At 45.2% G+C, this 24183-nt stretch overlaps 1 protein-coding gene across 1 annotated transcript; it reads right to left on the bottom strand.

The window, feature by feature from the left end:
* Positions 1-8938: 8938 nt before the first annotated feature.
* RUVBL1 (RuvB like AAA ATPase 1) lies at positions 8939-23897 on the bottom strand. The gene is made up of 11 exons (XM_061357135.1): positions 23734-23897; positions 22984-23070; positions 22259-22391; positions 18618-18769; positions 17685-17774; positions 16693-16842; positions 15840-15903; positions 14483-14681; positions 12502-12604; positions 9799-9890; positions 8939-9519 (listed from the first exon to the last, which is right to left on the bottom strand). Exons 1-11 carry the CDS (start codon positions 23872-23874, stop codon positions 9360-9362), a joined length of 1371 nt encoding a protein of 456 aa, XP_061213119.1. The 5' UTR covers positions 23875-23897; the 3' UTR covers positions 8939-9359.
* Positions 23898-24183: the final 286 nt, after the last annotated feature.

Below are 24183 nucleotides of genomic sequence, written 5' to 3'. Positions count from 1 at the left end.
ACTTGGGACGCAGAAGGTGTTTCCTCTGGTGCTGGAGGGTTACCTTTGGCCCCTGTGGCAGCAGTTGCCTTGCTGGTCCCCACTATTAACCTAAATCGGTTTTGGATTGTTGCAGTGCCCATTGTTTGCGATAAAGGGATGGACAAAAGGTCCATTGATCGGGCAGTTCTTGCCATCCATCTCTGTCTGCCTCTCAAGACAGCAGGTTTGTGGTCGCAGTGCAGTGAGGCTGGCAAAACGGTGTTGTGCTCACTGTAAAAGGGGGAAAGATGCTATAGCAGCAAGCACAGACTTGCAGCTCCTTTTTCCTTCCTCACTGCACAAACATGCAAATTGCTGTGTGAATACAGTGTGATGTGGATGGACATCGGCCACATTCAAACTGGGTGCTCATGGGACATGGGCAGGGGTTGCTGGAGCTGGGGGTGATGCTGAAGTAGAGCTCTCGACCTAGGCATGGGGAAGAGCTGCAGCCCCAAGCTGAGACCTCCTGTGATCTCTGTGTCATTGGATGTGTCTGCTTCAGCTCATCCATTCAGTGTGGGAGTCACTGACTTCACCCAGGTGGAAAACGTGTCCTGTGCTCCCTGAGCCTGCGATGGCTCCTCCGCAGGATGAGTGCAGGCGGTGCTGGCCCTGCCGCTGCTGCTCAGCCACCATCTCCTCTGTCACCTCCTGTTTGTGATCGCTCACATTGCACAGGGTCGGGTGCAGGCCCCGCTGCGGCTCTTTTGAGGCTCCTCCATCACTGATGCGCACATCGGGAAGATCAAGGGGAGCGGTGACAATGGGGACATTGTGCCCGGGGTTCTCCGCTCTATGCTCTATCCCTGCTACCTGGCTGTCCGTCAGCTGAATGCCATGGGTCTGATGACACAGACGTGTGGATGAGGGGTTGGAGAGAGGCTTTGGTGGGGGGGAACTGTGGCAGCTCTTGGCTCGTAAGATAATTGAGGGGAACAAAGCTCTTAGAGCAAACAACGCGACAAAAGGAGGTGCAGGATTGGAGGTCCCCTGTGCACACTGACTTGGAGAGCGCACGGCTGCAGAGGCGTCCCTAATGCAAGCTGAAAACATGATTTAATTCATAACTTGGAGTCAAAACCCGGCCTGGGGTTTGGTGGATTGGTCCCAATGCTCAATGCTCTGCTTTAATTCTCTCCCTTTACTGGCACCAGCTTCCTGGGAAGAGCATTGCCAGGAGCCCGCTGCATCCTCTCAGGGGTCCTTTCTTTCTTTTGCCTTCTCCACTTTGCCCCTGTAATCTTCGCCTGTCTCCTTCCCTTCTCTGTTCTCCTGTAATGCACAGCCTTCCCTCAAACAGCCTGTCTCTCCTCTGCTCCTCTTCTTGCTTTCTCTGGGATTGCATTCACTATACAGAGGGTTTGTTCGTCCTCTCTGGTTGTGATTTCTTTTGCCTTTTGTTGGTGCATTTCCAGCTTTTCTCTTCCCCAGTCTCTAAATTGTCTCTCTTCTTTCTCTCTCTTCTGGGGAATTATCTGTTCTCATCTTCCTTGTGCCTTCCTCTCACCATCCTCCCTTGCAACGCCTGCCCCTTGCTCATCAGCCCCTTTCCTTCAGTCCTTTCTGCCATCTCCTTATCCCCCCAGTGCTGTATCTCTGAAGGGAGATGCTCCAGCTCAGGGGACAGCATCTGCAGGTTCACTGTGTTGCTCCATTGTAGACCCCTTTTGCTTGGGCTCCTCCTCAGCAGCAGCAGAGAGGCAGGCTCTGCTCCATGGCTCAGCCACCTCCCTCACCACTGGAGTGTGCTGGTCCCTCTGGAGTCGTTACCAGAGGTGGGGTGATAAAGTCTTCACTTGCACAACCCCCAGCAGCCAGTGCTAGTGAGGAATAGAGCTGGGACATGCTCCTTTATTGGTTTAAATAGCATCATCCTGCAGAGCTCATCCAGCTGCAGGTGGAAGATTGGGATTTGGTGGCTGTTATCCTGTGAGACTGCATTGCAGGTACAAGGCAAAGGATTTGGATGATGCTCAAACAGGTTCATGTGGGTGCTCTCTCAATAGGCAACTGAGGTTGATTCAAGTACCATGGCCAGGCCACAGGTGATGCCCACCACAGTGGGTAAATCTTGCTGAGCATGCTCTTCATTCTTGTTGGAAGTGGATGATGCTCCTGTAAGCAGTGAAGGTCTTGCACCATGGATCAATTGGGATCCAGCATCATGGCTCCCCACAGCCCCACACATCCTGGAGTCACTTGTCACAGGATTGAGCCTGATGAAACCCCATTCCTGACAGTTCAAGCCCAGTCCCAGCGGTCCAGGAATACTCCCTACTTTTTGTGTCTGTTTTTCCAGGCTTTCCCAGTGTTACTCGGCTCCATCACAGTCACATCTCACCCAGAGATGGCGGCCTCTCGGATGGAGGGGCTGAATCACTGCTGCTAAAACTGCGAAACGCTCTTTGTCAACAACGAGCCTTGCAAAGGGTGCTGTGATTCTTTTGACACCACCAACCCCCCTTTTCCCTGTAGGAACATCTCTGCTGCTCAATGAGGGGCTTTTAATATCTCTCTTCCCAGATTTCCTACCCCAGCTCCGCCGCCTGCGGTCCCCATGGAGCGAGCTGAGTGACAGGCTAATAACCTGCTGGGGCTCTCGCTCCAGCCCAGTGGCAGGTGTCCCAGGGTCCCTATTGAACGCCACCATCCAAAACCACCCCCCCGTATTATCAACAATCTTCCTTCAACAATGATTTATTATTGCCATAATTTGCCTTGGTACAATGAGCGTAGTTCTGCACCGCCTGACAGGTACTTGATGGCTCCAGGTTCCTGTTTTATTTAGACTGCAGCCTCATATGATCTGGTTACCCTCGCCCCTCTCCCTCCCCACCCAACCTTTTCTCATCTGGTTTTGTCTCCTCGGAGCGTGTGTTTCACATAACCCTGGCCCCGCTGACAGCGCTTGTAAAAACCAGAAGTCGATCTCGCGGTGGCTTTTCACCATTAATCAAGCTGCCTGGAATTGGAAAGTAACACTGACAGGCTTTTATCTTGGCGAGAAGGAGGATGGCAGATGTGTTTTATGGTGGATGAGCCTTCACGGCTTCTATTAGACTGGGACTTCAGTGGTACAAGGTGGTGCTTTTCGGGGGAGGAGAAGCCGGGGAGCAGCCTATAGATAAATAGATGCGTCAGTCAGGCGATGCGGAGGTCTCCGGGCGGGCAGGCACGGCGGGTGACAGGGAAGGCAATCAAAGACAAAGCAAATCAAAAGGGACATCTTATCAGCAGCAGCCCAGCCGGACCCGGGCCGCGCCGAATTAATCGTGCTGTCGAGGCCAGAGGAATTGTCGCCGTTGAAGGTCCAAGTTCAGCCGAGCGGTGGTGGCCAACGCTGCCGGAGCGAGCGCGGCCGGTACCCGGCACCGCTGCCCCCCCCCTAGCCCGCGCCGCAGGCTCCTGACAAGTGCATTCATCGTGCGATGATAGCTCGGCACCTATGATTGGTACCTTTAATAATAGAGCCCTCGCTCAGCTGTCACCCTGAAAGAACAATTTTTCCTGCCCGCTTTCCCCGATGCAAAGATACATCCGTAATGAGGAGGGTGACGGGAAGTGGGAGCGCAGGGAGCCAGGGAAAGTTTGGAAGAACATTAATCAAAAAGTGAAGCTGGAGGTGATGCCGGCTCAGGAGGAGCCGGGGTTGGGATTGCAGCTCCTGGCGTGCTCCCTGGCCTGCAGGGATCCTTTGCCCACCCTGGGAGAGGAGCAGCTTTGAAAGGCATCGTCCTCCTGCATGGCAGAGCTGGTCCTGATGGGGGTGAATGGAGAGGGTCACCCTGTATGCAGAGAGTCCTCCGTGTAAACCAGCATGGCCCTATGGTGCGCAATGGGTTTGCACTGGACAGAGTTCTCCTTTAGATCTCCATAGCCTGGGGAAAGAAATATGTGAAGTCCTGTGAGCTTCCCTGCAGCAGGGACGTACTTGTGTCCTGCTCTGGGTAACTGGGACTCCATCCAGAGAAACCAGGGATCCAGCCAGACTTGATCCTCAGCAGCACAGAAACTGCCCCAGTGCGGTTTCAATACAGTTTCAACTGCCCCATGGGCTCACTGAGCAGTTTGTATTGGAAGGGACCTTAAAGCTCCTCCAGCTCCAATCCCTGCCATGGGCAGGGACCCCTTCCACTGGAGCGGCTTGCTCCAAGCCCCTGTGTCCAACCTGGCCTTGAACACTGCCAGGGATGGGGCAGCCACAGCTTCTCTGGGCACCCTGTGCCAGCGCCTCAGCACCCTCACAGGGAAGAGCTTCTGCCTAAGAGCTCATCTCAGTCTCCCCTCGGGCAGGTTCAAGCCATTCCCCTTGTCCTGTCCCTACAGGCCCTTGGCCAAAGCCCCTCTCCAGGTTTCTTGTAGCCTCTTTAGGTACTGAAGACTGTTATAATGTCTCCCCTGACCCTTCTCAGCACTGCATCACTGAGCCCAGAGCCATGCCAGGAGGTGCCCCAGGGTTCCCCTTGCACCCATCAGCCCAAGCAATCATGCAGGGGGGGGTTTAGATCGGAAGTTGGGGGGTATATTCCACCCTTGGCATGAAGGGGACACTGGCATGGGGGTGCTGGTGGGCTGGGGAGGGCAGTGGGCACTGCAGGGGGCAGGGAGCGGGCTGTTTGTGGTGCTTCAGGAACACATCCAGTTTAATCGAAGGGATGAGCAGCAGCATCCTCAGACGTGGGTCTCTCTCGTGTGGTTTTCAGCAGCTCCCCAGCCTGCCCGGCTCTGCTCTGCGGTTCTCATTCCCTCTCTGGGATGAAGCCCTTGGGCTTGAATTCTCTGGCATTCGGGTTTGGCTCTGGCATTCGGTTCTCTCATTCTGTGCATTCGCTCTCTTGTACCTACAACTGATTTGCAAATGTGCAGCTGGTTTTGGTTTTACCCCAGTAAGAGCAGGGATTATTGTCAGATCCGGATCAAGCAGGGCTGCCTGTGAGAGCTGGGGGTGCCACTCTCTGCGGTCCATTGCCTCAGATCCCAGGGGATTGCGGGGTAAGTGGGGAGGATCAGGCAGCAGCTCCAATAGAAGCAGTTTGTTCTATGTGGTTTCCAGAACTTGAGCAGTGATTACTTTGTGCCTTCTCCATGAAAGAAGATAACTTCTGCAGGCAGCAGTTGGCGGGGGTATGACCCACATGGCTGGGATAAATGGTGGTAATAAGAGGTGGTGAAAACAATCCTTGAGGAACGCTTCCCTCATCCATACAGAAAAGATCCCACAATGGATAAGCACCGCTCGTGCAGGAAGCAGAGCTCTGGTCTCCATGCAGGTCTCCTTAGCAAGGGTAAATGGGTCCTGGGCAGTTGGCTCAGTCTGTCCATCCAGGAGCACTGGAGGATGCTGAAAGGATGAACCTTTCACATACCCTCTGCAAAGGCAATGTTTTACTGGGGCTGTAATGAGGAAACGGTGCTTTTGCCTGGTGATGTGTTCTGTGGTCTGCAGCTGATGTCTCCATGGCCTGGAGCTGTAAGAACAGGGACCTCTGACCGAGATGGTTCTGAAAAATGACCAACCAAAGCCTGAGCTTCACTGGGGCTCGGGCTCCTCCTGGTACTGAGATGCTTTGGGAAAGCATGAACCCAACATCCCTGGGTTCCCACTAGTGCTGTCAACCTTAGCACGAGAGCATCTGAAGCTTGGGTTTAGCAGAGGTACTGCACAAAGTCCATCCTCACTAAAGGAGTATCCCCAGCAACCTCACTGCAATGAATGCAGGCTTTCAATGACTGATGTGGAGTGAGGGCTCTGTTCATAATGTCAATCTGGTGAATTACAAACCAAAGCAGGTTTCAAAGTGCTTTCTTGGCATGTAGCCGATGTCTCTCTACCTCTGAAGTATTGCACCAGAGAACTAGACACTGCCTGAAGTCTAACCAGAGAGGTTGTCACCGTGGGCAAGATGCATTTAAACGTGAGATGAGGTCATGTTTGCATCCCATTTGTGGTTATGGCAGAGCACAGATACATTGCAGTGGTTTGATTGCTCTTGCAGATGGGATCAGATTGTCCCTTAACCCCGTTAAAGAAATGAGGTTATGAGCTGGCTAATCATCCACTAAGATGATTAGGAACAATTTGGTCCTGTCTGCAAACACCTTAATGAAATGAGGAAGCCACTCTGTAGGAATGACTCGCATTCCTTGATGGGTTTGCACCAGAAAACCTTCACCTGCTCCTCTGGCTGTTGGAGGGGCAGTGGCAGAGCCTGGGGCTGGGAGCTCAGCATCACCAGTGACAAAGGCAAGGGAGCAGCACTGGGGCCTCTCCTCTTTGGCAATCTTCAATTGACACCCCCAAAAAACCCCAAGTGGGGGTTGTTGAAAACACTGCTTGTAATAAAAATAAATTGGCTCTGAAATGTTATTGTTTAAAGGCAAAAAAAGCCTGCTCTTCCCTGGCCTGCTCGCTTTATCCAAGCCTTCCCACAGAGTAAATCTGCTGGTGCTGCGACCCTGCCCGCTCCCGGGACATTGGTGCTGGATGTGCATGATTGCAATATGTACAGGGATGCAGAGGCTCCAAAGCTGTTCATCAGCAGAGGAGATACAGGTGATGAGCTGAGATTCCCAAGGTGCATTTATACCCAGCACCTATGTGTCTGGTGTGTGCACAGGTGCCTGCACAGGGGAAGGGTTTCCCAAACAACAAATGGCAAGTGCAGGAAGGGGATGACAAAGTTTTTCCATTGAAGGCATCTGGAACAACTTTTAAGATGGGAGGTTTTAGGACATAGGTAGTGCTGAGTTTTCTCGGCAGCACTGGTCCCAAACTGGGCCACTTTGCAGGCTATCTCCCATTTTTATCATAAAGGTTAATTGTTTTAGATACTTTTAGCCACATGAACACTAAAGATGCAGCAGTTCCTAACCTCAGGATGTATAAAGGTGGGGAATCAACTTCCACACCGTGGCATCTGCATAGCAGGCACGTACACTGGATTTATTGGTGTCCACTGCCTCGGAGCAGGATCCAAGCCCGGCACTGCTCCACATCGAAAGGAAATCTCAGCTTATAATATTCAACTGGTTACCAGCACCCCCCCAGCCAGCCCAGGTTTAATATTAGAACTATTTTTCACGTTGAAACCGAAATAGCACAAAATATGGGCTTGCTGTAATTGTTGTTAGATTGTGTGTCACCCTGATAAGATGTAACAAATATTTTCCTGCACAGGAGGGCCTGTTTCCCTGCGAGTAATGGATGGAGAAACTTCTCATAGTGGGTAGGCAATTGGTCGTAAAAACTTCCCTGGGAAGATTAATGCACAAAGTGAAACCTTTGTGGAAAACAGGAAGAAAAGAATTAAAACACTAGTTTGTTCTTTCATGTTGAATATTAATCCTCAACCTTTTTTGGTGGGAATATTCCTTGTGGCTTCCCCCTTCAAAGGGTAGCTTTGTGTTGGGTAGTATTCCCAGCTTTTATAAAGCTCCTGCAGCAGTAGTTGGTGGATGTGGTGCAATGAGTCTTTTATCAGCAATATGAAAGACTATTTTCATGGGCAGAGCTCTGACACCCATAAGTCTGCTGGATGTCACTTAATAGCCTGGATAAACATTGCCTCGCTGTTCAGTGTGAAAGGATTTCCCTTTATACCACAGCTTTATGTCTTCCATGGACACTTCCTGGCTGTTGGAGAGGTGGCACCCTTGGGACAGCTCTCCAGACCGGGTGCACGGTCACAGATGTGGCAGGAGCTTGTGTGTTGCTGTAGGAACGTTGCTGTGCAGAATGAAGCGAGGCCCCTCTTGTCGTGCTGATTTGAACTCAGTGAAGTTCTGAGTGCTGCTGCTTTCCCCCCATGTGTATTTTGTGATCCTGTTTTCTACCTAAAGCACACTCTGTATGCACAGTCCATCTCAGGTGATGGGAACCATCAGTCACAGAGTCACTCTGAAACCAGGGGTGGGTGGAACTGCTCCTTTTCAGTGTCTGGTGCACGGTTCACCTCTTTCCAGGTCTTTGGTGGCTGCTCAGCTTGAGTTGTCCAGAGCATCACTTGTGGTCCTACTTGTGAGCGCAGGTCTTTCTACCCAGGTTCACAGAGCTTGTATTATAAAGAACATTTTGCAAGCAAAAACCTGCTTGGTTTGCCAAAGGCAAAATAAATCTCTGCCTTCTCCTGGCAGTGGCAGTGGGAGCAGTGGTTTCAGTATGCTGGCATTCTGGAGGCACAACCCTTCACAGCCCTGGCAGGGCTTGTGCTGCTGTGTGAACAGACAAATTTATCAGTAAGAAACCAAAGCCATCAAACATTGAGTGGGGTTTTGAACAGCTCTGGCCTTCAATATTATTTAGGGCTTATTCAAACTTCTGAACTCAAAGAAAAATGGTACTTGAATTCTGAAATAATGACACTCATCATTGCCAAGAAGGTCATTCAAACCCCAACAGACAAAAAAAGGTTCAATTTTGACCATGCAGCAGCTCAATCCACTGGGTCTCTCCATCATGCCATAGCACTAAAATGGATAGTGCCATCCTACCACGGTACAAACAGGTTTTAGAAGGGCTGTGAGTCTGATGGAGAATTGCTATCTTTTGCTTTTGGAGTCAATAAATCTGTGCTTTACAAAACACGGAAGCATACTGTGAGCAGGAGACTGAAGTTAAGTCACCCACACCCATGCAAAGCAGGATTCCATTAGTCTGCAAATTTTTCCTGATCCTGGGTGGTGAAGAAAGTGGGGACAGAAACAGGGAAAAAGGGAAAGCATTTCTTACTTAATCTGCTTTAAAACCCAACGAAAAGTTAAGTGAACTGGAACTTTAAAAGGTCCCATGCTTATTCCCTTTCTTGCCTGTAAATCTATCTTTGTATGGCAGATCCATTGTATTCCTATTTAGCTCTGCTAATTCCAATGTATTTCTTGAGCAGTCAGTGCCAGGCAGACACACGCAGGCTCCCACTATTGTTGAAATCTTTTATTATAAATCACTTCAGACAAACTTTGACTCAAAAAAAAAAAAAGTTCTCATCTGTTAAAAGGAAACTATTTTAGAACAACATTCATAAGGAAAATAGACTGTTCTTAAGCATCAGCTTCGGTTAGAGCTCTTCTGTAATGAAATCTAAAGACAAAACCGATGGGTCCAGAGCTATTCATTTCATATATACTCATAAAAGGAAGCCTAAGGTCAGGGATCAGGGAGCACTGGATTGTTGATACTGAAACAGGAACACTCGATAGTTAGTTCTGGCCTGAGAGTCCAACATTTAAATACTTTCCAGCCCCCAAAGAAACAAACCATTAGCATTTCTCATGGGATAACAAAGCCAGCCCTGGGTAATGGTTAAAGCTGCTTCAAAGCATCTAAGGAGATCAGCTCTTCATTTCATGTACTTCTCCTGTTGATCAGCCAAGATTTTTGCAGAGGATTTGGCATCATAGAACAGTTCATTAATTTCTTCAATATGCTCTTTCTCAATGCTGTCTTTCCCATTAATCTTGGCCAGCAGGTTAGCTGGGGTCAGGAGCTGCACAGCGTACCTGTGATCAAACAGAGATGGAGGAATCAGCACAAAACAGTGCTTCCCAGGGAACTGAGGGTATGTAGGGGTGGGAGATATGTCAGGAAACACACAGCTCTACCAGCAGCAAGAACAGGCTGCAAGACCCTCCAGCAGAGGAAAGAGGAGGAATACCACTCCTTCTCATGTCAGCACTGCTCTTAATACACCACATTTCTTTATTGGAGAGGTCTGTCTCCCTGCCAGGAGCAAGCTATCCTGCAGTGACTTTAGACCCAGCCATATGTGCTCAACTCACCTTAAAGTTGTCTTGGTACCGATTTCCCCTAAGTGGTTGAGGGATTCTTCACTGATATTAATTCCTTCTGTCTGAGCACGAAGTTTTATGATCTGTTGGGATGAAGGAGTAAGTGAGGTGAACAGTGGAAACAACCAGCATGCTAAACCCCTTAGCTCAGGATCTGGAAACTCTGCTAGCTTAGAGATAAGCATACCATATAGCAAGATGGTGTGGAGAGTTGTGCCAAGTGTAACTTACCACTAAACTAGAATTTGTAGAATTCTAAAGCTTTGAATAGGCAAATATAGTGTTGAAGCACTGATGATCACAAAAAGCAGGTGAGGTAACAGTTGTGGACTATTAAACATTCATAATCCTGCATGGATTGCAAAGTGTATTGACTAACTGGAGCAGAATATGAGAACTTACACAAGAAAGCAGAAGTGTGCAAGTGTAAGTGACAGCTCGAGTCTTAGGGACACCAGCTCCTGCATTCTGCAGTGCATCACTGCTGCTGTACAGCAGAGCCTTCCGAAAGCCATACAGAAAGCTACACCCCTTCCTTGGCAGCTCAGGACATGCTTCTTATTCAATTGACAAGAAGATAGTAAAATAAATCAAAAAGTTACTTTGTAAGATTCACCTATTTCTGCAAGAAATAAAAAAAAATATAAATCACTAAGAAGAATCTAATCTTTCCAGAACAGGCTCAGGCTTGTACCAGTTTGAAGATCTTTACAAAGTTGGAGAGCAAGATATCACCAATAAGCCCGAGCATATAAAGCTGTAACAAAAGTGGCACAAGTCTCTCGGCAGTCGGTATTACCAGCTGAGTGATAAGGGGCAGACTGGATAATGATGTTGTGTTGTAGTGCTGAGATAACTCTGGAGCTGCAAGCCTCATATAATACAGGTATTTTTCACTTTGGCAGCTTTGTAAACAAGATATCAAGAAGCTCTCGTTTAAATTAAAGCCATAAAAATGCACTTGGGGAGGCAGGGCAGGGAACAGTGGGAAGCAGAGGGGCTTGAAATGGCAGGAAGTTGGGCTAAGGTATTAATACTGAATATTGGCAATGCTGCTCCACTGTGCAATTTCAGACTGAGGGGGGTTTCTATCTTTTAGATCACTTGAACATAACCTTCCCTTCATTCAAGTACTACTTTATGTAGTATTTAGTATGTTTGCCTGTTAGAAACAAGGTATCTCAAATGCCACATCTTACTCCGTCTCACACACAAGCATCAGCAGTGAAAACTTTTTCCTAACATGAAAGGGAAATGGGAGCAAAAATAGAGAAATAAAATTATGGATGTCTTATTTTTCCCAGCTGTATTTAGTTAGAAATGAATGTGAAGTGTAAGAGCTTCTCCTCTCAAGTGGAGAAACCATGCAAAGCCTTAATTTAGTGAAGATGAGATATCTGACTATGGGAACACAACTGATGGGATACAATGCCTGGACTCTTAGTTTTTAGCTTTAGGAAATGCTACTGGAAACACTTCCCTCTCCCTGAGGAGGGTGGAAATGACGGCTCTTACCAGCTCTTCTGAAAATCCACAGTTCAGAAACTAGCTCTCTTTACCAGTGTTCCTATCTGCATGATACTATGGCACACTAGGCAAAAAGTAACTCTGAATACATAGTCCTCCTACCCTAGCTCCACAAAATGCACACCCAGACAACATCCCTGCACTGAGTCAAAGTCAGGCTGTAAAATTTGTTTTGTATACAGACAAAACATGATTATTAAATCCCTGGGCTGCTTCTCCTGTAATTTATACCATAACGCTTTCAAGTGGCCTTTTAGGTACAAAAAACCCCATCCTGAGAATGGCTCCTAAGAGCCCTGTGTGAAAAGCTCCTCAAACCAAGTGAAATGAAGCTTTGCCTCTACATTTATGTTCGATAAATGCCTCGGCTTCACCTTGGCACTTATCCAGCAGCAGGAGACTATTATCTGGTGACAACACTCTCCTCCATTGACACTATCTCTTAAATAATACAAAGAATTGACATGATAAACCCTAATGTCTTCTGCATCGTGTCACTTCACAGCATTGAGACGCTAATGAGAGGGGATCTTTGACACAATGCATCATAATGGCACCAAGCAGTAGAATCGATTCACAAACACATGGGGATGGCCCCACAGAAAAAGTTTCAGTTCAAAGCACTTACTGTGCTCAAGTTTCCAAACTGCACCAGGGGCATGAAAATCCTCCCAGTTTCAGATGACAGCCTAGTAGGTTACAGCTACAGTGCAAGGCAATAAAGGCAGTGCAGGAAGTTGCATTCCTCAATACCTCTCATCTCTTCTATAGAATAGCCTGATGTCTAGGACCAAAGGTCTCAAGATGTGACACTTCATCTCATGCCAACTGAAAAAGCACTACCTGCTGGAACCTGCAGACTCTATGGAAAGCACATGTGTGCAAGAGATGAGGGCAGCTAACAACTCATGCTGTTCCATGCAGGTGAGATGTCACTTTCGGCTCTAGATAAACTCACAGGTGGGTGGAAATCAGCCAGCTTACTGTAACTAGGTACTAAAGCAGCTTGCATTTAGGAAATGGTAAGCCTTTTGGCACAAACCTTGGGGAGCATGGAGAGTCAAACAACTCTAGTAACAGAAAATGCAAACCCACAGCACTCATCCCTTTGGACTAGATGAGACCCCAGGGGTCTCTTCACCAGTTCTCTTACAATGCTGTGCATACCTGCTTCATTTCTTGGGGTGTATACAGCATGGTTCGGATAATCATTACTCTGTCCAGCAGATCCAGTGGTATTCCATGAGGAGACACTACATCCTCTGTGCCTCTAAAGGAGAAACCAAACAGAAAGAGATCAGATATTACTCTTGAGTTCAGTCCATGGATTTCACTAAAATCAGTACTAAGTGACTACACATCTACTAGCTCACAATTCTTGTGTTGTGCTCCTGCAGAGACACTCCCAGGCAGAGGCAGGAAACATTCTAGTCTGAAGTTCATACCAGACAGCCTGAGGGAAACAAATACTTCTCCTAGAGCTCTTAAATGTGCCTCTCAAAAATAGAAGTAGTGCTCTCCTGCATTGTATCTTACAAAAGAGTCTTATCTAATGTTCCAAGGTATCTTCCAGCAAGGAACAAAGCATTCTCATCAAGTTGTTTAGCAGTATCAGTAGAAATTATATACGTTATCAATTTGAAGAACATCCCCTCTTGCCATTACTGTGTTCAATGCTTCCCCCAGTCCCTCCAGTGAGTACTGCTGTGGTTTACATCCCCTGCCTGCAATCCAGCAAATGGAGGTTTGTGCAGGAAGGACAGAGGTGCATGCAGATCCCCAACCATTCTATCTGCTTGATGTACAACACCCAGCAGCAAAGGCTGCAGACACATCTAGTCTAGGTTTTCCAAGCCCTCCAGGACTTGCTCTGAAGTCAGGAGTGAAAGACAACCAGATTTCATGAGATCTATAGAGATTTCAGGTGAAAACAGTAAAGTGCTCGTAGAGAGCTATGTTTCTAAGTTCAGTGCTAGTATTTAGGCACTGCAGCTTTGGCCACTGTCCTCCTCATGAAATGAATCAAAATGCCCTGCAACCATCTGCTGTACTCTTGAGTAGATGGCATTCTTTCTTCTGAAATGATTCCTTTCTTTGAGGTTACAGAATCAACTATACTAGCTATACAGTTAATTTTTAACCTGATCCTTTTGTGAGCCATGAGCATCACCAACTTCCTTTCTTAAATCACTGTTTTTTTCATAACAAGATCTGCGGTGAATCCATACTGACAGATCTCTATTTACTCCACTTTTCCAAGACAGCCTATTTATGCTTTTGCCAAGGGAGATCTACAATGTCCACCTTAAACATTTTTGAAGGGCTTATCAGCTTCACTTCTAAGCAATGCAAACAGAGAAAGATTAATACCAGATGAGTCACTAAGAGGGTAAGGAATAGCTGGTTACACAGCTGAATTAAATCAGTTTCAAGGGAAGCAATCATTGACAGCTTGCTTAGACATAATTATATCTAGACCACAAATTAGCAGAACTTCACAGAAGAATCTGAAAGAAGAGAGCACTTTTACTGAACATACAAGGAATGCGCGGTGTGGGTGCTAAATATTGAAGTGGAGGCACGAACTGGATTGGAGATGAAAAACAAGTTAGTTGGCAAGACCAAAGAATCATAGAAAGCCAGACCAACATAGCAGGGAAGAATGAGGAGCAGGGAGAGGCTAAACTGTGACTCGCTTTAATAGTGAGAACAGGAAGCTTAAGTCTGATGCGATGAGGACAGCAAACAGCAAAATAATCCAGAAGCAGCGGGAGATCATATTAGAGGTTTGTAGCTCTGGTGCTTTTGATGTCCCTGATGTGAAGCAATAGATGTGTTGAGGTATCCAGTGAGAAAGGTAATTGTTACAGATCACCCAGAAAGACAATTCAGAGGCTGTTAGAGATGTGTCAGTGGAAGTAAAAGGAGGAACTCTATTCTGCTTTAACTCAGGCTGACATTAAATGCTTGTCCCATCAGGAAGCCCACAAGCAGTTCTTGAGCATTGATGCAGCTTGCAAACCATGTAGGGGATTAGCACAGGTGTCAGTGTCAAGAGATAAAAGCCTTCAAAGATTCTAACTCTATCAGTACAGGAAATTCCAAGGTTTATGGACAAATGCAAACTGGAAAATTCAAGACGTCATACCTGATAACACAGTTTCCTCGATTAGAAGCAAAGATGACAATGGGGGAAATGGAAGATTCCAGCGCTCGGTGCAGGTATGTGAAACATTCAATATCCAGCATGTGCACCTCATCTATAAAAAGTACACCTGGGACTAGCTCTGCAATGCCTTGATCGATGTATTTATTTACCACCTTATTTATCTCTCCTCGAAGTTTGTCTGAAACAAAAAGAAACAGTTGTTCTGCTTGTTACCTATAGCTCTGTCAGAAAGGCTTAAAGCAAGTAAAATTCTCCTTGCGTTTGTTCATGGTTTGGTATCTTACCATCACGGGGAAAATCTCTGTGACACTAGAATTCTGTGGCACTCAGTCCTGTTTTGGGACACAGCTGTGCAACAAAATATTCCTGCACTGAACTAGGGTCTTTCCCCTCACATTGCTTGTGAAAAATACCATTTCTGTGAGATTGGGGAGTTCAGTGGGGGGGGAAATCAGCCAAACCTCAGTTTAAAACATGAAACTTAAAGTTTCCAAACACGGCTGAAAAGAATGTCATTGAAAGAGCAAAATATTGCTACTGTTTAAGTTGTGTTCAACAAAGAGTGCTCTATAAATGTTTGTGAACATACAGATCTCAAATCTATGTGAGATATACTGATTAAATACGACATCAGAATAAGCAAAGTGACCTCTGGAACAGACCAAATACTTCAAAAGATCACCGTTCATGTTTGGTACTGGAACAGACTTTGATCTAAATTTAGACAGTCACTTAGTGAAACATCATTTCTTTCAAAGCAAGAAGAATAGATCTTCCTGCAGATACTGCTTTTCTCCAATGATCTGTAGGTAGGCAGAGTAGCAGTGCACTTAGAGCACCAAGTCACCAGACAGCTGCTTAGAGGTGTTCAAATAAAACCATGGCTTTAGAAGTCTTAGTCTTTACAGGCTGTTTTTCTGCTCCACAGAGCTTCAGTGTGGTGTCTTCACGTAACAACACATCCTCATGGGGTTTTTTAGGTTGTATTTGCTGTTGCTGTTTGGTTTGGCTCTTTGTCAAAAGCATAAACCTCATGCTCTGGCAGGACTGTTCTGAGAAGAGGGATGGCACTGGTGTTCTGACCTCTTTCTCCCCAGGAAGCTGGGTGCATAGTACAGTATATGGTTTATCACTGTATGTATGAACCAGTAACATGCTGGTCTGTTTCCAGCTATTGCAGTTCTAGCAGCTGTAGTGCTGCTTTCAGAAATCTGAGATTTATGAATGAATATTACACAGCCATTCATTTGGAGATGCGGCATGAGTAACCCTTAATCCTTTTCTAACCAGCAAACATACGTTATGTTGGTCTAAAAATACCATGCAGGATTCATACCAGTAATTTCAGTTTTCTTAGGCTTCATCAGTTGTCCCATCATAGAAAGGATGTCTTGCCCACCCTAGGAAAAGAAAGTTACAGGTCAGCTATGAGAACACATACCTTGAGAATTTTATAATGCAGAAATAGGTTAAAGAAGTTGTTTCTTGCAGTTAACTTGATTCTTTATCTCAGCAGTGGCTGATAACCTGTCAATGGTTAGGACTCTTCACTGCAGCAGTATACTAAACATCATCATCATCATTTAGTGATCTCCCCACTCTTTCTTTAGCCCTCTTCATTTGGACAGCATAGAAAACCAAGTGAGATACCCTTTTTTAAAAAGGTTTTCACAGAGAAAGTCAAAGGACTGAAACTGTCAGGCAGCAGAGACTTGGACTGCCTGCCTGCACAGCTGGTGCTCAACCTGTCAACACAGGAACAATTATTCTCAGTTACAAGACTTCTGAATGGCATGACTTTAATCACAGGATTTTTTTTGTTAGAAAAAAGGATATCTACTTTGAAATTGAGTAGATTGATGGGTTGTAGAATCATACTGTAGAGATGTCAGCCTTTAAACCTGTATTGCTAGTGGCTTTTTATAGCACAGATGGAATTTCCTCACTACAGGCTGTATATGTTAAGATACAGAAAGGAGGAATTCTCTTATTTCAGGTTTGTTTTTTTTTGCTGCAGTCTGTTAAATCTCCTGAGGCCTTCAAGGTGTAACACCTCCTGCTCTTCCTACAATGGAATCTTTAAGGGTGATTTAGGACAGGTCAACTTTCTACTCCTTGATTATTCTAGTATCCATCACAAATCTGTGTCAAGTAATTTTTCTGTGAAGACTTCATCTGTGGTGTCATACCTGAGGTCGAGCGTTGGCCACATCCAAGTCATGCAGGGTGACATCCTGAATAATTTCCTTTTTCTTGTGCACGTCCCCCTTTGGCAAGGGAACATACTCTTCAGCTTCAAGGTCAAATTCCGTGGCATAGATATCACACCTGCCTTGCCTCTGAGGAAAGCAAAGAAGAGAAACCCAGGTATAGAATTAGTTTCAGTGCCAAAACCTTGAGCGACATAAAGTTGATAAAGGGCTTAGTTCACAACTCCAGTCCTGACCAGCTTCAGCTGGCAATTCACACATCCCACTCCCTCCTTAGCAATGGGCATACCCTATCTACTGATCAAAGCTCAAAAACTCTATTGAAAACCCCAATATTTTCAGCTGTAAGAATATTCCGCTCCTCTCTCCCCTTCTTTTAACCGTATGCAATTCCTGCTAAAGGACAAATCTAGCAGATAAACCAGAGATTGGGAGAACTGTTCAAGACTCCTTTGTAGGTGGGTGATTTATTATATGATACAAAATATTATGCTCATCCATTAAACAGCAAGTATTACTGTACACTACTTTCTACATCAGATAGAAAAAGAACGCTAACTAATGCAGTATTCCCTTCTACATGAATATATCTTGGAGAGAAAATACCAGATTGATAAAAGAAAGATTAAATGCACTGCACGTGTCAGCCTGAAAATAACTAAAGTTGCTTGGTTTGTCCCCCCCCTTCCCTAAAAGATGTCTTGATCTTACAGAAAAGAAAACTCATCCAGACAGCATCAGTGATAGCTTCCTCACCAGATGACCTTAATTGTGAACCAGATCACCGTGTTCTTTTGGCACAAAAGAGAATTCTCTTTCCAGATAAGGAAAACACCAGGCTCTTTTATAAACTTCCATGTAACCATTGCATGTCAGTTAAGGTTAATAAATTGAAGAGCCTTCTGACAAAGGCAGGGAAAGGCCTGCAAGAACATATACACCTGCATCAAAGTGCAGAACGTGTCTTTTACCTTGACAGCTCCGCTGTTTGCTTCAATATAAATAACGTCACCGGTTTCCACTCGCTCCTTCTGCAAGCTTTCAAATATGCTGGGGTCCAGCTGGAGACAGGCAAATAGCAGAGGTGGTCAGAACAGCTCCATGGTGTTATGGTAATCAAGGAAAAGAAACTGAGTCTAAACTCACTCTCACCAGACAAAACTAAACTTCCTGCAACAATCCCTCAGGATTTTATACAGCTGTAACAGTTGGAGTAGTGGGAGAGAATGAATCTGAAAAAGGTGCACAGAACTTTTCTTACCAAAGAAATCCGCTCTCTGAACGAAGTGATAGTAAGTGCCAGGAATAAAATGATACCAATTCCTGTCACAAAATATGCCTGTGTGGTGTATATTTATCCCTAGGATGCAGCACTTCTGCTTTTTAGCTAAACTTTACAAACAAATCCGACTATAGCACTGAATTATGCTATTTCTTTGGTCTTTATTCTCTGAAGAGCTGTGTGAGGGAGAGTGGATGTGGAATACCTTAAATGCTTTTGTTTCTCTCAGTACATGTTTATTCAGTTTTGCTCTGCACTTGTTTTCAGAATGAACAAAATGCAAGATGATACTTGACAACAAAGACAGCTTTCAGCTCTCTCCTACTGTAACTGACAGGGAAATTGAACAACACGGACAGAGACTTGTACAAGAAAACAAAGGGAAAGCGGGTCTGAGCTGGCAACATACCAGCTCTATTTCCTGTTCCCTATCAAACATTCACTAGAGTGTATCTCCCCCTGTGGAAAGAAGGAATGTGACAGAAAGACCAATTTATGCTGAAGCAGGCAGGATTTCCCAAAACCATTCTCAAAGATTCAGTTGAGAATAAGGAAAACAAAACCAGACAAGACCTTTCCCATACATTTGCTATCATGATTTCTGAGACCCTGCCATACATACCTTCAACTGTTTGGTTCCCTTTGCAGTTTTCAGTCCTATAATTACATGGCTGATGGTTTTGCCATACCCCCCCATAGGATTTTCAGTCTCACATGGAGTCAATTCTGTGACTTCTCCTTCATAAACTTCCTTTGTCTCTTTAATCCTCAACCCTGCAAGAATCGATTAGAATAGTTTCAGTATACAAATCAATGGCCGTACATCCTGACCTCTGAACTAAGAGAAAAGCCCTGCAAAGTAAAAAGACAGGAGAAAAAAGTAACTTAATAAAAACTTTACATTTTGGCAACTGAGTTAAAAATAACAAACTGATGAACAGGTATTTTGTTAAAACCTGGTAAAATTAAGAAAAGGTTAATGCATAATTTAAAATGTTTTTCAAGTGAAGAGCAAAAGGTGAGCTGGATTCATTTTAGCAGAAACTGCTGTAATCTCAATTTGAAACTACTTTAAAATAGCTGACAATGACATCCTGTTTCAGAAAGGCAAGCAATCACCACAGTGTCTGGTATCTTCTAGTCACAACTATTACAATTAACTAAGTTATTTTAAATTGATGAATAATATAGAACTGAGGATTTGTATACGGTTAGACTGTTCCAAAGGAAACCCACCATCATCACCACCACCACTACAATTATGCAAACATTCTAATTCCATAAAAGTTCAAAGTACCCACATCTGAAGAGACTCGATAAAGCATTTTATGAGACACAAATATGCCATACCAAAAATAAACAATAGACTGTAACAAGATACAAGGAAGCCATCCTGCCCCATCCGAGGCTACTGGGACTTGATAAAACTTCCCTTGTTCTGTAACTTTTCATTTTCCTTTGAAATAGAACAGACACTTCACCAGTCATCCTGAGCTGCTGAGAGGCGAATATAAAGAACTGAGGAACATGAGTCTGTCTCCCTCTACTGGACCCAAATTAAGGCTTGGATTTGAAACAAGATCACATGGTAATTTCTTGATAAGAAATGCCTGCTTTCTCCCATTTAGCACCACATACAAATTCCTCCAGAACCTTAATTTCAGTTATTTTTTTAAATGTTTTTCAGGTATGCCCAAACATCAGACAAAAAATGAATGAACCCTTGAGTTGTAAACCTGACCCAGACCAGACTGCATCACACAGGCTGCATCTGTGAGGAACATGAAGCAATATGGGAACCTGTACAGGAGAACTGGCCATTCACAGGTTTGGTTTTCCTTTCTGTTGTGTTTGTAAACTTTCAGCACAAGCTTTAGTATGCTCTGAAAAACTGGAAGCCCATTTGTGTTTGGGGCATACCTAAGCCTTGCAGCTTCATTTCACCTGAAAAGAATCCCAATTCACACTCACAGGGTCTGCTCCACAGACCAAAGCCAAGTCAGTGAGTACAACCTAGAGACTTTCTCCAAAGCATGCCTCTTATCTAAACTCATGTGCTTATATAGATGTGTCTATAGAAAATATTTACAGATGAACATGATCTGAACAAAGGTAATTGATACTTTGAACTTGCTGTTGATTACCCTTTATTTTCAAATGAAACTTCATGTATTGACTAGAAACCTTACTCTCAAAGGAGCTCTTAAACAGAGACATCTCCTACTTACAAATCAGACACACAAGTTTTGAGAAGGCAGCTTTGGGCTATTTCATGTTTCAGTTTCATAGCACTACATGGAGTTAAATAGTGCCTGTTTGATTTACTGGCAGTTACAGTTTGGAGACACGGGGAACAGATATGCTCTTTAAGTGGCTACCCAGCAGTTATTTTTTACTGCAACTGAGCTCTAACATTAGCTACTGTCATCATCCCTGCCAGCTGCTAATAAGCTCTATACAGGATTCATCTCTCTCGCATGAAGTTTTTTAACCCATACAATTCCATTTTCTTATTTCCCTCTCCATCCTTTTATGTTTCTTATATATTATAAAATCTCTACCATAACCCCACACAGACCTTGGCCATGAGGCTACGTCAAGTCTGTTATTAAAAGACTTTTGGCAATAATGATTCTGTAAACTCAGAGTCACTGCTCTTTCCTTATATAATGACAAGTCCAAACCAGTCAAACTGCTGTTTCCAAGTAAAAAATTGATGTTAACATCTGTGATAATTTTTGTAAGATGAGGTGGCTAAATCCCCTGACAGTAAAATGCACAACATGGCAACAGATTACGTGTACAAAACCTGCTACAGGAATCGTACAAGACCGACCCACAAAGCCTAAAAGAATACGTACTGATTGGCAAGTGAGCTGAAGCTTCTCTTGCACCCAGTCACACTGACACCACACTCTACACACAAAATCATGCTTTTACAAACACACCTTCGTAAATTACTTATCAACCAAGCACGGAAGCCAAAACTTAGCCGAGATTTAAACACAATTGGAAAGTGTTCCAGTACAACTACTGGTGGTTACTGGTCCTTTAAAATATTTCAGAGGAATTTCTTTTTTTACACTGATAAAAATATTCAATAAAGGCTGTGTTATGAAAATGTGACATGGAATTCAACAGAAACGAATAAAAGAAGTTCCATCTTTCATTAGCACTAATATTTGTTTAGAAGCACCTCCCTACTGACATTTGGGGAATGCAGGGAACTAACAATGTAGCTGGCTGTTAAACCTCAGGGAGTTAAAATACCGCTGTCTCTAGAACTGACAACATGGATGGCATAAGTTTCATCTGCTGGGTCAGGTTTCCAAATCTCTGACAGGGAACTTCATCACATCAAGGAAATTTCGCAGACTCCTGAGTCTCTGGCTTCCCTCCCCCAGGCCCTGCCAGTTAGATGGTAACTGGAAGTACCAGACAGGACTGAGATCTGTTTTCTTATCAAAATCAACAAAATACTTTTGTTTCATTGCAGAACTGAGAGACGTCTTCACCTTACTGCCATCAAATATTTAGGTGAAGTTCAAGGAGAAACATGGTACAGAAACCAGTTAACTTTTAATATGTTCAGTACTACAATCAGCTCAGCTATCTTTAGCCAATCCTCATATACACAAGGGCCACTTCTAACTGAATTTATCAGCTGTCAGCAGCAACCACAGAAGAGATTTTAGATACTCCTTGAGCTTGTGTTGCAAATGTAACCAATTTCCATCACGCTTGTAAAAGCACTCGAGAACTGAAGAAGACATTAAAGTATTTATTTTGTTGGCATGAAACTTTCTTTGTGCTCACTGGACACTAAGTCAGGCTAACACTGCCTTTGGGAGCCCCGGATTAAGCCTGTTTGCTTGGCAGGGTGAAATCACTAAAATAAGAAAGGAGAGAGCATTTTTCTGTCTACAAATGTTTCTGTTACTATAAGAAATCAAAACCAGTTTTTCCTTCAGCTTCATTTGGAGTCATAGGCAAAACCAGGAGATGAACCCGGAGGATGAGAGGGATAACTGGGGAGGATAAAATAAACCATAATACAACAATTAAATAATGGTTTATAAATAGAAATTCTGACTCCACTAAATGGGGATGAGATTCACTAAATTAAGATCAGCACTGAAAAAGAGAACACACAATAATCTGAAAAGCACCGTGACCACTGAGAAGCTTTTCCCTTTTAGATGACTACAAAACCCAAGGAAGTATCACGTAAGTACTTCATTCTTCTGTTTTGCTGAAACTTACCAATGGCCCGGCGGAAGTTTTCCATCAGCACTTCTGTTTTCTTGATCTCGGTGGAATAGACCTCGCTTCCAACCATAGGACAGAAGGGAACTTTGCTGCCCAGTTCCTGAGCAATAGCTAAAGCCAAAGCAGTCTTAAACCAAAAACAAACCCACAGATTAATTTTTAGGAGAATTAGCAAAGGATTCTTTCTGCACAAAGTTAACTTTCCTCAATTTATCACCTTCCATACACCTTATCAGTTTAGTATCTGCCTAACGTATATTTCTCACATGTAACAATGTTCCTCCCCCCCAAGTCAAGTTAGACACATAAAAAGTGATTTTTATCAATGACTTCTAAAACACCTTAAGAAACAACAGTGGGCATTTGAACTTGACATCTGATACAAATGCAAAAAACCTTAAATACCTGAACAAATGAAGAGGTATTTAGGCTTTTAATACAAAATTAACTTCTAAGACTCTTCTTCAGTGTTTGGTAACCTGCAAAAGGTGGTTTGACACTACTGACGCCTGAACACACCACTGGATACTGTCAGTATTGATGACATGGCAATAAACGACATATAAAGCAGGAAACCATGTCACTGCAGTGATGAAAGAAATGCCCGCAGGTGAAAAGAGGATGCAACCGCTCCCATCGAACAGTTTTTTGACAACAAATTAATATAAAATAGGTTTGGGAATACTTAATATTAAAAAAATCCAAAAGGAAAGTAGTACCTTGCCAGTTCCAGGAGGTCCTGCCAGCAGCACGGCTCTGCCAGCCATCTTCTTGCTTTTGATTAGTTCCACTATAACCCCACAAGCCTACAAGTTCGGTAAGTATTTATACTATTAACACAAGGACTTCTATAGTATCTTTCGCACCAATATTACTGAAAGTGTTTAAAAATACTTGGCTTTCTGAGCCCACTAAAGCTGATTTCAGTTCTATGCATACAGAAAGGGAGACAAGATCAGGAAACTACTTCCTACAGTCATTTTATCTGACACAGATATTAAAGAACAATAAACCAGAGATGACAGAACTCAACCGCAGAGCACAGGCTCCTTCCCCGCTCCTGGAGCTGCACCATACAGAAAGCTTTTTCGGCTCTGAAAGGCGGATGAGCTGCAGCACCGGCCCCGGGCCAGCCAGCAGGCTGGGACGGGAGCTCCGATCTCCACTCGCAACAAATCTCTTTGACTTTCGGTAACTTCCATTGCCTCCGATACCCCAATTTCTACGCCTAAAACCCGGGGGGGGGGGGAGAAACACCCGCCCTTGCCGCCGGGTGATGCTAAGAAATAGCGGCGCAGGGACCAGCCCCGATCATCCCCATCGCTCCCCATAGCACACGGAGCAGTCCAAGCGACGACTTTCTCTCACTAACGGGACTTCTAAGCACACTCCTCACAGACCGAACCGGGCCCCCGGGGTTCCACCTCCACCCGGGTGCCGACTGCAGGGCACTGGGGCCCCCCGCTCACCTCCCGCGCATTCTCCTGCCCCACGAGTCCGGCCCCCGCCGGCTTGGCGGTGCCGCTCTCATCCAGCCCCAGCCCCTTGACGTGGCTGTGCGCGGCGATGCGCTGCGTCTTGGAGGTGCTCTTCACCTCCTCGATCTTCATGGCGAGTCAGGACCGCTCGCACCGACCCGCGATCACCACACGCGGCCCGCGCGTTACCAAGGCTCCCGGCGCGCGGCCGCCTACGCCCGCCCCACCGCACTCATTGGCCCGTGCGGCGACGCTCTCGATGCTCATTGGACGTGACTCATGCCCGTCAGCCGCAGGGTGTGAATCTTAATAGAGTCCGACCACCCGTTTCCGTGTGCGGCGCTTCCCGAGGGTCCGGCTGGGCGCGGGTGCTGCTAAGGAGTCGGGCCGGGAGGAAGGAGGCGGCAGGGGGAGGAAGGACGCAGACGCTCATGGAAGGGA

The sequence above is a fragment of the Neopsephotus bourkii genome, unplaced genomic scaffold, assembly GCF_033783945.1.
Source record: "Neopsephotus bourkii isolate Nb327-2 ecotype Australia unplaced genomic scaffold, CSIRO-AGI_Nbou_v1 NB_887, whole genome shotgun sequence".
In the NCBI taxonomy this organism is placed as follows: Eukaryota; Metazoa; Chordata; class Aves; order Psittaciformes; family Psittacidae; genus Neopsephotus; species Neopsephotus bourkii.
This window is presented reverse-complemented; position numbering and strand designations above follow the sequence as displayed.

Excerpts from the sequence above, each read along its gene's own strand:
- RUVBL1 (XM_061357135.1), bottom strand. The coding sequence starts at position 23,874 with ATGAAGATCGAGGAGGTGAAGAGCACCTCCAAGACGCAGCGCATCGCC. Across the intron at positions 17,775-18,617 it reads AGGGAACCAAACAGTTGAAG|CTGGACCCCAGCATATTTGA; the intron begins GTATGTATGGCA and ends GCCTGTCTCCAG. Across the intron at positions 16,843-17,684 it reads CAAACAGCGGAGCTGTCAAG|AGGCAAGGCAGGTGTGATAT; the intron begins GTAAAAGACACG and ends TGCTTTCCTCAG.